This window comes from Filicampus tigris, chromosome 3 (genome assembly GCF_054856515.1).
Source record: "Filicampus tigris isolate MCC_2025a chromosome 3, RoL_Ftig_1.0, whole genome shotgun sequence".
Lineage (NCBI taxonomy): Eukaryota > Metazoa > Chordata > Actinopteri > Syngnathiformes > Syngnathidae > Filicampus > Filicampus tigris.
Genome location: NC_141219.1, coordinates 14,795,141 through 14,808,575, shown reverse-complemented (window position 1 = coordinate 14,808,575; position 13,435 = coordinate 14,795,141). Strand labels below are relative to the sequence as shown.

Here is a 13,435-nt window from a genome sequence, read left to right as displayed (position 1 = left end):
TTTATTTTTAGGTAACCATCGAAATATTCCACCATTGTATTGTTACACCAAACATAACAAACGAAGAATCTTTTCACACGTTTATTTGAAAGAGCATTTGTAATTGCACATTCTGTCAAGATGTACTTAGAAAAAAAAAAACAGTGACATGCTTGTCATAAAACCCAAATACAACCTTCGTAGGGAAAAAAAAAAAACAGTTGAACACCACGCACACATTGAGAAAGATTACTTGTAATAAAATGAATGTTAGTACTCATGATTCACTAATTATGTGTTGTTGGACGGGTTCATTAATTTGACCACTTGCACCGACAATGGAACCTCTAAAATCAAATGCTCTACAAAGGTCACACTGAATTCAACCAAAATCTTCAGGGGAATATGTCTCACATTCAAACTTGCGAGGCGGATTCATCAAGAAACTTCAGCTCAGTTAGAATCTTAAGAACTAACTCCACAAGTACAGAATGTTTGGCATATTTTGGGGGGTTTCATTGTGGATTTGAATTTTGATCGATGCCACCACAGGAGGGTACCACTGGTGGTGACTGGAAATTGATGTGTTAAATTTTAAAGTGCTACACCTCTTGTGTCCTGCTTGTACATAACAATATTGCCAAAAATAAAAGAAGATTGGAATGTACACTGGAAATGAACTCTCTAAGGCAACGATGACATAATCTGACCTACGCCACTTGATTTATTGGCCTGTGGAAGCGCAGACTCTTGTGCAAAATAGCAACGTGGTCAGTTTTACAGTACAGTCTGCTGTCCAGCATATTATGGCTAACTCAACAAGAAGTCGAGAATGGTAATACAAATAACACAATATACATTTTGTGTCTCAAAGTTAAGTGAGACTACATACAGTATATTACAGTTTTACTTCAACAGTACTGTACAGTTGACTCTGCAACATAGTTTATAATTGATCCAAATTGGGAAAAATAATTCAAATGGTAAATTTGAGATCATGAATACAATGGATTGTTAGGACTTTCGAGGTAATGCCTGTGCTGTTTTCTGTGTTCTCAATGCCTCTTTTGTGACTGTACAGACAGAAGCTGCAAGGCGCAATGCCCCAAATAAAAGAAATCAGAGGCAACAAATGGATACAATTGTCATTCAACTCAAATGTCTCTGCCATGAAATGAAAAATAAGGGCAAAAGCCAATAAAGTTTGCAAAGTGGCTCAGATAACTTACCATCATGGTGTCAAAGCACACTATGTGAAAGAGGAACACACATTACACACAATATCCGTAACATAAATAAAACGTATGAAACTCTCTCCTGAAAATAGATGTTAGGAAAAGTCTTATCAACAGCAGTATATATGGCAGCTGATTTCAGTTGTAAAAGGCACGGCCGATAATAAAGTACTGTAGGTAAAACAACGAATAAGACAAAAGAAGCAAATTGAGATGAGAGGTCTTTAAAGTGGAACGACATATAAAAACAAAGAGCGAGAGAAAAACGGTAACACTGAGTTCACAGCCCCTCACAGTAACAGCTTACAGATACTCGACAAGATTGTCAGCACACACACGTCAAACAGAATCGTGCTCTTGTTCCAAAGGCTTGCTAAACAACTAAGCATTCAGCCATTACGGTACACATTTGTTGCTCTCCACACTACAGTTGTGAGACTAATACTTTACACTGAACCTGAAAGGATGGTCAAAAAGCTGGGAATGTGCTGTCGTGTAAAAAGACCAATGAGGATCAATCAACGGGGTGGATCATGTGAATTGACGACGCAAAAAGGCACGGCCTAGCTCATTTGGTATCATTTAAATGCACTTGTGGGGTTCATCCCTGATGTAACAGAAACGTACACTTTTTTTTTGGTCACATTCAATTTCAAGAATCCAGCTTGTTGAGTGCTTTTAAAGGGAAGATGTAACAGACATGTCGTGGAGCACCTGGTGCTAGTTAAATGCTTGACTGAAGCTTTCTTGAAGGAGTGAGGCTACTTTGGTTTGGTCCATCTAGGGAGAGAACACAGAAGCTTAAGACATGATTAACGCATAGGCACGCATGTATGACAATTACTAAAATAACATTATAAAATTAAGGGGAAAATAATGTCTGCTTGAATTAGGATGTGGACTGTTGACAATCCTAAAATTACAACTTTATTCCCATAATATTGTGACTCATAATATAGCTTCTTAATTCTTGGGAAAAAAAAAAATCCCATGAAGTTCCCTTTTTTTCTCACAATATTGTGATTTGCAACTTTTGTCTCAATAAAATATTTTCTATATCACAACCTCTGGCAAAATTGTATTAGACCTTTCTCCATATTTTCTTTTCTTTTCAGTATGGACATGTTACTGTAAAATCCCATAGATAACATGCACCCATGTATAATACTTCACCCCCCCCGGCCAAAATCACCTATACAAAGATTTGCCGGTATCCTTTATTATTAGAGTGAATAATATAAATGTATAAAGACTCAAAACATCAAAGATTAAAATCTATGCTTTTTCCATACCTATGATTAAGGTCTTTCATAGTATTTTGAAAATCATGTTTTCAAAAATCTTGTTCTTGCACTGTTACTCCTTGAGTAATTTCGTAAGTTATTTTTTAAAATTCATTATTTGACATTTAAATCTGTTTAACTCTGTTCTTAACTGCACTTTTAATCACAGTAGGTGAAGCATACTGAGTTATGTCGTGTGTGATTTTTTTTTTTTACAACCACTAGTGTTCTGTCGGTTTGTATTCAAGCCCTCTGTATAATACCACCCGCAATTTGGGATAATTTTTTTGCAGGAAAAAAGAAAAGTGTTATTCACGGGAGTTTACAGTACCTCTTTGTAGTAAATTGCCAACTAATTCAACACAAAAACAACACAGTAAACGTGGCAAAATTTGAGGGCGCCCACCATTTTGTGTTGTGCATTCTTGGTGTTCATCTCTTATTTCCAAAATGATTTTTGTTTGATAAAAAATGTTTTGTGTCCTACGTATTCCATTCCTTATTATGCCGAAAAGTAATTCTTTTGGTACCTTCCTTACCTACAAATGTCTACCAACGGAACTGAATGCACTGTGTATTGTACTGCTATGGAGAAACAAGGACCCAGAGTCCCTCCACTCTTGCACAGACAGCTGAGTGAACAACATAGTGTGGGTGGGAAAGTGAGCCAAATATATGCAATAGCAATCGTGCATCAGGTTCTTCAAGTGGAACACACTAAAAGGCATTGCAGCACAGTCAGCGGTCATTCTTCCTCACAGTACCACTGACACACAGTCAGTGTAAATCTATTAAAGGCAGCATACACACCTCACAGATGAAGCCCAGTTGCACCAATTCTCCAGCCAAATCGTGAACATTTTCTTCTGAAACCCAAACCAGCAGTTAGTAAACATGTTACTTCCCTTTCACATGACAGACTTGTTCACAAAATCCTGCCCATAGGCTTTTTTTAAAAAACTAAAATCCACATTTGCAAATGTTATAGCTCTGATACGGTAGTGACTTGGGATCATACACTTTCTACCAAGAAATATTGTTCTTACATTATTATTTTTTTTAATTGCAAAAGGAGGGGGGGACTTATATTTATAATTTACCGTAATCAGATAACTTCAAGTACATCTTACAAGCAAACTATTAAACATAATTATAATGCATTACTATTATCAACATGTAATGAATACATACTCAAAACAATGAACATTTACAGTACATTGTTTGTTTGAAGATTCTAAAGCAATTTATCCAAACTTGTAGTGCTTCTCAAACTTTTAAAGTCTTGATCACATTTTCAACAATTTCAAGCCCACATGATAGGCCTGCGGTGTATTTCAACACACCAACATTGAAGGGGATCAATTAGTTGTTTAATAATGAAGCCTGGCATTGTTAAAATGGGTTAAAAACACCAAAAACTGTGGTGTGGACATGCAGTGTGAGAAGGAAAGAGCAATGTGGGTAACAGCAGATGAGATTAAGTGTCCAAGTGTGTCAGTGACAAGCAAGAAACTACAAGCTGCGAAGAGACGGACAGATTTTGACACAAGAGGTGACAGCTGTCAGCCGCAGTCTCCCATCGGGCACGGCTCCTCACACACTTGTAAGGTTACACGTCACACATACCTGCGTGTGCAAGTACATTTATTATTCTGACCATTAACACGGCTCGGTTGTAGATTATTCTCTTTTCCATCGCGTTTGTCAAATGAACGCAACCAGAATGTCACATATGGAAATGTGTGCGCGTGCATGAGATTTGTTGCTTTCAGCAAATATGATGTTCTAAACAGATGAGTTCAATTTGGGCTTTTAACTCATTCACTGCCATTGACAGATTTACTAGTCTTTTCACATATAAATAAATTCAATCGCATTTATTTATATATTTTTTCCTCCATTTTTTTCAAACGTTAGTGTAAAAGAGGGTCTGAAAATGTCTGACTAGTGTCGAGGAGAAAAGAAAAAAATCTGACATGCAATGTGCTGAAACGTAATGTGCAAGGTTGTAGGAGGCAGTCTCTGCTGAAAATAGTTAGCACGCTCTGTCAGGCATCTCACGCTCACTTTCACACATGCCTCAGTGCACAAATATGGACACATCCTCAATATTAACACTGCGAGCGGAAAAACATGTCAGCACACAGTTGTAATGGTGTCATAACCACGCAACAGAACACTAACCGGAAATCTTTTTCCTCCTATTTCCGGTCAAACTATTCTTGGCTTAAATGTGCTTGTGTGTTGCAAGAGGCGTGTGGCTTACGAGGTAACATGTCACAGCTTAGATGTCTGTTCAGCTTGTCCTCCAATTTCAGCAGCAATGTCAGCTAAACAAGCCGGAACAGTTGAGAGCATTACATTTTGAAATCATCTTTTAGTGTGAAGAAGAAAGCAACCTATAGAAAGTGCATTGCCCAATTCCAATTTTATAAATGTTGTATCGTTGAAGATTTTGCATATGGGGGGGGAATATAAACTTACATGATATTTGGGTCCATCTTCAATGAGTTCAACACTGCACTGCATCTGAATAACCTGAAGGAGACAGACAAAAATCTGAATTCATTTCCTTCGAATATAATAGGCGCATTCACACTCCTTTCCATAAATATGCACTGTGTCACACACACCCGCCGTGTCTCCAGCTCCGTAGGCTCAGGCGTGGGGGACTTGACCAAAGGAATGACAACGAGAGATTTAACATTCTGCTGTTGGGGCTGCTTCGGAGACGAAAGGCCGAACGCCGTTAGGGGATAAATCCCGTTTCTGATTGAGGGAGATCAGAACAGAGATGGGCTTTCAGAGGCTTTGACAAAGCACAAGAATGACGACTCTGTTAAGTATCCTACTATTACATCCTAACCCAACCTGTAAGCTGCAATATAAAAAGAAAGTGACAGAAGGAAGGAAAATAAAATGAAGGTCAAGGAGCCTTATTAATGAATATGTGAAGAAGTCAGGGCACATTTTGAGGATAACAAAGACAAAGGGAAAACTGAACAGATCACTTCTGCCCCCAAGTGGAGAAACAGGACAGGACACTCGAACAAGACAACCAATAGATTTTCATTAAAAAAAACAACAACAACAACAAAAAAGACACTTTTCTTCTTACCGAACATCCTCCAGGAATTTATCGAGTTCCAAGGCAGGAAATTGTGAGAGCCTGAAGGAAAAACACAAACAAAAGTAGGAAATATGATCGGTTTGCATATTTATGAAGTCATCGGTTATGTTTTTAGAACATTATTAGCTGATTAACTGCCATTAAAAGGCCAACCCAATGTCATTATTCTCACAGCCATTGACAAAGATGGTGAATTGGTTTTCTTACTTGAGCTGAACATCATCTTTCTTGTCAGCGATAATGAGATTAGGGTCCAGGTTTTTGGTTATTTCCTCCAGCGCATTCTCTGGGATCATGTCTGGACAATTATGAGCCATCAACAATCAATCTGCAATATCTCGGTTTGAAAAAACATTCCCTTTTTAATTGGGCCTGAATCATGATGCAAAAAGGATAATATCTGTTATAGCTCCACCAGCATCTGCTTGGGTGTGAACCAGATTGCCGTTGTTATTTATTACAGCTATGTTTTTCTTAGGTCTTGTCACACAAAACAACACAACACAACACAACACAACACAGTCCATGTGTAAGGCTGCTCACATTGATGGCTGACAATACAATGAGCAGCAAGCAGCTTCAGTAGTGGCACTTCAAACAGAGCCTGGTTAAAGAGCAGCTCTCGGGCGGTGGGCCTCGTACACGGGTCACAATCCAGGCACTTTTGAATTAGCTCCTAAAAAAAGCACACGACATAAAATCTGTTCAACAATATTGCTGCCTTTCATTTCATGAGGAAGGCACTGCGTCTGTGTGTAAATGTATGTTTGAGTCCTGATCTCACCAAAGCTTGGCATGGTAGATGGTGCTTGGAAAGTTATCCAGACCCCCAGATTATTGTCAAATTATCGTTATCGAGTTCTTTGAAAAAATATCGATATATATTTTTTTTGTCGCCCACCCCTAATGGAGTGACGAAGTTTAACGACGGAAGTGCTTCAAAAGGACGAGGACGGATGGAGTCAGAGGACAATTATTTTTATGTATAAGGACGGAGCGACGATGACGGAGGGGCGCCCATGTTGTGGCCGAAGGACAGACCAGCAAAATAGGGTAATGTGCCCATCTCTAGTAATTACCATTCTCTATTCTGTTTCAAACATACCTTAACCATATATCACGTTCGACTGGTTCCACTGGTTCAAAGTCCACAAGTGCGTCATCTATGCCACTATAGTCACTAATTTCAGAGCTCCCCCGATTATTTGCGTCCACCATTACTGCTTGAAAAAAATTCCAGGATATCCTTCGAGGGCTCACGACACAGTCACGTGTATATTTTGATGCACTTCATTGGGCAAGAGACTGAGAATTGATTGATTGAAAAAAAAAAGAGAAAGGAAAGTGACGTATCCGCTTTCCTGGTTGGAAAGGTAGAAATACGCAACAGCGCTCCCGGCTCTAGTGGTACAAATGAGGTAACGCGCTCACGGCCTAAATGGGTTAATTACTACAAAAAGGCCGTTCGGGACATATTTTCAAAGCGAGTTACTTTTTAACTATTTTATGGTTTCTCATGGGCCACAAAAGTGGTTGGCCAGTTCTAGACCGCCGGCCTCGAGTTTGGCACCTTTTATTTACTTACCCTCTGTAGAGGGTCCTCCAGCAGCTGTATGGCAGTATTGACAGCATCCTCAGACACATACGAGGACTCCCCATTTCCCTGGATCTCCGAAAGAGCCATCTGCAATGCACGCATAGTATATGAACATCTTGTTGCCTTAAGCATGCCTCATTTTTCATCCTGTTTGTGGGTTACTTCAGCACCTCGAGGGCACACATGCCAAATGAGTAGATGTCTACAGCTGTGCTCACATCAGTGACAGCTGCAACGAGACAAGGAAGAAGACAGTAAGAGTCAAAAAATGTCCAACGAAAGCCAAGCATCTGCAGGAGATGCAGGAACAGTCAGGACATTGTCACAGGGACAGTAAATTAATGAATGTTACAATTTGAGGCGGCAGTCGCTGAATCTGTAAGTGAACTCGGGCTTGAAACCGGAGGGTCATTTGAGTTTCGCTGCGGACAAAATGTGAAATGACAACTTGTTGTCGGTGATATTCTCGTCTGATTCCTGACTACAGCAGGGTGTGTTGAATTTCCTATTGAGGGATTATGACGTATAATAAAAAATACACGTAAATCTTCCTTTAGCACCCTCTGCTGGTGGAGTTAAGCAGAAATGTTAGAATAGCCTCTCAAACAGTCTGGTAGTTATCCCCCTTTGCCTTGTTATGCAGTAGCACACTACAATGGCAATAAAAGCTGCTCTATTCTATTCAACTGCCTTAACCCAGTAAGGACGGGAGCGCATAACCTCATTTCTACCACTAAAGCCGAGAGCACTGTTGCGTGTTTCTCCCTTTAAAGCCGCAGAGCGTATACGTCATTTTCTTTTTTTAATCCAATCCTCGGTCTCTTAGCCAATGAAAAGCATCAAAATATGCATGTGACGGTGTCGTGAGTTGTCGGAGCATATCCGGAATTTTTCCGAGGAGTAATGGCGGTTGCCGCCGACTGCGGGCGCTCTGCTATAAGTCACGGCAGTGATATAGACGACACGCTTGCTTTAAAGCCGTGAAAAGCAGCCAAACGTGATGTATGGTTAAGACATATGTTTGTAGACGATGACGATTTCAACGTCTTTGTAAGAGAATATAGCATGGTAATTACCACTCGATTTATAAAAATTAAAAATAGTGCTTCACTTGCATATTCAATTGAAACAGTAAAGATTAATACACCCCGTGCCTGTGTGAAAGCCACATCTCTCAAATTCTTTTGGAATTATTTTTCTATCTACTACAGGGGCTGAGATATTAATTATTTTGTGGGTGGCGAAAATGTCAGGTTTTTAAGACGACCGTAGGTTTTAGAGAGATGTCTCATGAGGGGTTTCATTCAGGCTTTAATGGGTTAACAGTGTGAACTTTCACACGGTGACACAGCATCGTGCAATCAGATCATCTGATCTGATTTGTCCCTCCTTCAGTATTGGTGCCGTTTAAACAGAACGGTTGTGTTGTTTAGCCTTGGCTTACCTCCATATTCCGGTGCAAAGAAATGCAAGTTCTTCTGTTCCTCATGGCATGTCTTCACATGGTTGTTGATGGTGTCTGGACCAACTGTGGAAAAAAATAGGTTGAGGATCAACAGCAACTTTTCATCGAGATGGGTGGAAAAAGCACAAACAGTAGGAGTAGCTTGGTCTTTAATTCAAGTTGAATTCAACCCCCAAAAATTCTTTGCAATAATATGTTCTATGCGCCTTAACTCATCTAAATCTGGCATTGTGATTAATATTCCGTTTGTGGAATATGAGTTAAGCAGCAAAATCCACCCGTTTTAGTCATCTAAAGGGACGGCCTTTTTGTCACTTCTGTCGACTGACAATAATACGATAGTTGCTCAAGGCTCAGCTAACGACCGATCACAGTTCACCTGCTTTTTGAAGCTAAGCATGATTGGTTGTTGAGCAACTGTGATGTCATTTTCAGTTTCAGAGGCAAAAATGGGTGGATTTTACCACTTAACTCATATTACACAAACGCAATATTAATCAGAATGTTATGTTTCGACTAGTGTGCCTGCATAGAACATATTCTTGTCAAGAAAATTTGGGGGTTGCCTTCCCAAGCAGAATGTATTGTGTACCCAGATTAAAATAGATTTTCACACCACATTACACAATTATGCAGTGACAATCAAAGCGCAGGCTTGTCTTGCAAATAATGAAAACTATGCGAGTGTCACTTGGCTTGAGAACAAACTAAAGAGTATGGAATTAGGTTTTTTTTTTTGTGTTCTAAATACCTGATCCGATCTTGATGAGACCATTGTGCTGGATGAAGATGGTGTCACAGGTCAGGTTGCCGTGGATGATGGGCGGATCACATGAGTGGAGATAACTGCAGGACAGCAACAACAGACTCGTGTACATTATTTCCCTCTGTTTGCACGTGACCATGAGAATGGAGGAGCATGAGACCAACCTAAGAGCTGACAGGATCTGCGTGCACCATCTCTTCCAAGCCTGTTAGAAGCATATGCCTTATCAAAAGACTTGTTTTGGCTGTGGTTCGTGCACAAACACTGGAACCACATCAGAAAATCGCAAACTAAATCTGCAATTTATCACACCCAAAAGAATGTAAGCTTCTTAGATTTGTTTTTAAAAAAGATATGAAAATTCAACATCATTTAAAACAATGTTAACTATCCTTCCGATAGATCATCTGATGGAGGATTTGTCTTAAAGGCTAAACAAGATTAGACAACTAAGTAAGTGTCTAGTTATGTGCCTATTTTTTTTTTTTCCTTTTCAAGATGACTGTGTTTTGCACTTCTGCCAACTGTTGTGTAACAGTGCGGGAAAATTCCATACTAACCACCCTCATACAGAGTTTCTCAGACAATGACATGACCAGCTAGGCTGGGCGAAGACCCAGAGCCACTCACAAGGCTGGACTGCCGGACTACAAGGTCTGAAACCCGATGTCAGAGGCAAACAGAGATGTGCTGAGTTTTGCTGGATGCCCAGATTAGCGTTTGCTTCTGATACGTGCCACATATTTAGTTCCTTGGTGAAGTTTGTCTCTGCGGTGGGGGTGTACGGTTATTTTTGTTTGGTGACGTGTCCATGTGCCACATACACAGGCCCGCACGGCAATTGACAAGTAACATTTTGTCACTTGGTAAGCAAGTGCTGCAGGGGAGAATGGGCCAATATATCAGATACAGTGTGTGCAAATCTGGTGGAGACCGACAATAAACATTTGACCTCTGTCATTGCCAACTAAGGGTACATTACAAAGTATTGAATTGAACTTTTGTTATTGATCAAATAGTTATGTTCCCCCATAATTTACAAATACATTCTTTAAAAATACTACAATGTGATCCCCCCACATTCTGTCTCTCTGACAGTTTAAGTGTACCTATGATGAAAATGACAGACTTCTGTCATCTTTTTAAGTGGGAGAACTTGCACAATCAGGTAGCTGACTCAATACTTGTTTTGCCCCGTTGTATGTCTCCTTTCATATCACTGCATTGTGTATTTCGCACAGAATGGCTGTAAATATGTCTGTGCTTGCACAGAGTCCCTCAGGTCTCAGATTAACTCGCATCCCAAAACCGGTTTTCATCCCCTTTGTGTTCCAATTCCTGAGGTGCACCAAACATACATTTTTAAACATGGGCTAGGCCCAATGTTCCACACACTAATATCCTCAATATTCAACCAGTTTCATGTTCATCATTTTTACAGCTCCTGAATTCTGGCACTGTTCTATTTGACAGCACAGTCAGGTACCTTTTCATTCATGGCCTTGTGATTCTTTTTGGTCTTCTTCAGAAACTGCTTCAAGCTTCCTGATGACATGTACTCGGTAATAAAAATCACCTAAGGGAAGATGTTATGTCTTAGTATGAACATTTTAATAAAGAACACATTACAGTAGAATATACGAACGAGGAGTTCACTATCCATCTCTGAACTGGAGTGTGTATTCAGTTGACACGACTTACCCGGGCCCGATTCTCCTTGGTGTCAATCCAGTACTTGTGGAACTTGACAATATTTGCATGGTCCAAATGGATCAGGTTATCAAAAACAGCCTTCACTTTCTCCTGCACACAGCACACAAATATGACGTTTTTAAACAAATTCACAGCTAACAATCTACAGATTATTTCTCGTGAAATGAGGACTGACCTCCAGCAGCTTGAAGTTCTTCCTCTCTGAGAACATGACTTCATTCCATACCACCTCCACCCCTTCCTCAGTATCCATAGCCAAGTATGCCGTGTCTATCCCGGGAACGTTTCGCTGATTCACCTCAAAATAAATGAATCACAAGATTCTATTTTGACTGCACGGCAACAGCAGCAATAACTACAATGCATGGTTGGTTCAGTACATGAATTGGAAATATCAGTCAAAATTATTATTTTTTTTTTAATTGAATGAATGATTTTACATGCATTTTACCTTTATTTTCTAAATTTATTTTAGCTTCATCTATGAATGACCTGTCCCTTCTGTCCACTTTATATGTTAAATCTGGACCTTGAGCACAAAGGTTTCTCCGGACCTGCTCTAAATTGTCTTTAGGCATGAATGCTTATGATTGTGTGTCCATATATGTCCTGTGATTGACTAGCAACCAGTCAAGGGTCTATCCTGCCTCTCGCCCAAAATCAGATGGGATAATGTCCACCTAACACGCTACCATATTGAGGACAAACAATACGGGAAAAACAATGGACGGATCATCATCTTTGTCATTTGTTTGCAATAATTCCTCTGTGGCTTCCACTTTACTAGAGCCTAATTTTTTTGCCAGGTAATTCATCTACTTTAATGAACTGAATGCTGCACTTTAAATTGGCTGCTTGGTGTCTCTAATTACCTTTACTACAACTGAAACCACCACGCGTCAAGATAGAATTCACCACACATCGCATTCGTCCATCTAGCCAATCTATCAGTCAGGTCTCTACCTATCATCCATCTATGTATCCATTCATTGATCTGGCTATCTGTCCAGGTAACTGCCTGACCATCCTTTCTGGTGTCTTACCTCCTCTCTGCGTTTCTGCCAACGGCCACAGGGACTCTCTTCCAGGATGTCAGACTCATCTTCACTTTCTTCTTCCTCCTCCTCTTCCTCCTCAGTGGTGGTGGAGGCAGCGGGCTGTGTAGGTGCCCCACTTTGTACCTGCTGAGCATTACAAGACATGTACCCCGCCGCCGCGGACTCGGTTTTGTTAGCATCTGCAGGTGGGGGTCCTTTCCCCTCTGCCTCCGCAATCATGGCACCACTTTAAGTTGGACTGTCCTCTCCTGCAACTGCGCTGTGTGGGTGACGGTGGGCGTTGTCCTTTTGAATTACTTACACCTCCATCTTCTCACAAGGTTTGCTTTGAGATTTCCCGAGGCTGCAAAACACGTGACAGTTAGGTAAAAGTGGGAGAAGTTAAAAAAAAACAATCACACACAGCCTTGACACTACAGTACTCTCTTCTCTAGACGCACTTAAAAGTTGGATGTGAGAAAAGAACGAACTTTGCTCAGACATACAGTTAACTTATAAAACGTGCGCATTATAAGACTCCAGTCCATTTAATTCACTTAAGTCTCTTGCTCATGCCCACCTTTAGACGTATTGCACTTCTTCGCTAACTTTCACAGCTAACAAGCTAATAAAGGTAAATAAACAGCGTGCTAGCATGGCATTAAAACACCGTACACGCAGAAATTTACCGTGTAGCACAAAGTCGACGCCACGTTAATTAACGCGGGGTTACATGTTGGTGGAAAAAAGCAGCAAAGGTGGCAAAAAAGGGGACAGTTGAACGACTTCGTCGTGAAATTTGCTGTTGGTTTTCAAGTCTCCGGTGGTAGGAGTGGGAGGGGCAGGACAGCACTTGAGGAGCACCTCTTTGCGCAAAACGACGCAGTGAGACGTCAACGGCTCCACACCAATGGGAAAAAACAAAATAAAATAAAATCACTATTTCAACCATTTAAGACTTGAAATTAATAATAAATAATCACACAAAATGCGTAATGTAACTTTAGTGATTGTCTAATATATATTTCGTGTTTCTAAAAATAGTAGGGCACGGTGAAACAGAAGTTAGTACTCCTTCAACCAAATTAGTCTGAAGACATTAATGTCCCCCCGGCCCCCACATTAGCCACGTCTTATCGACGACCATTATGCTAATTTTATTTCTAGCTGTTGTGAAATGCGCTATACAAATAAAATTGTATTGTATTAATAAGTAAGCAAGCAAGCAAG

General features: G+C 40.2%; 1 protein-coding gene across 1 annotated transcript; it reads right to left on the bottom strand.

Annotated features, from left to right (window-relative positions):
- Positions 1-66: 66 nt before the first annotated feature.
- LOC147150012 (nuclear receptor-binding protein-like) lies at positions 67-13,062 on the bottom strand. The gene is made up of 18 exons (XM_086025290.1): positions 12,895-13,062; positions 12,212-12,569; positions 11,344-11,466; positions 11,157-11,258; positions 10,942-11,031; positions 9,620-9,660; positions 9,441-9,535; positions 8,669-8,752; positions 7,395-7,453; positions 7,213-7,311; positions 6,171-6,303; positions 5,835-5,925; positions 5,616-5,666; positions 5,131-5,266; positions 4,982-5,035; positions 4,764-4,827; positions 3,308-3,363; positions 67-1,994 (listed from the first exon to the last, which is right to left on the bottom strand). The coding sequence occupies exons 2-18, from the start codon at positions 12,443-12,445 to the stop codon at positions 1,935-1,937; spliced, it is 1,572 nt and encodes a 523-aa protein (XP_085881416.1). The 5' UTR covers positions 12,446-12,569; positions 12,895-13,062; the 3' UTR covers positions 67-1,934.
- Between the last annotated feature and the right edge of the window lie 373 nt (positions 13,063-13,435).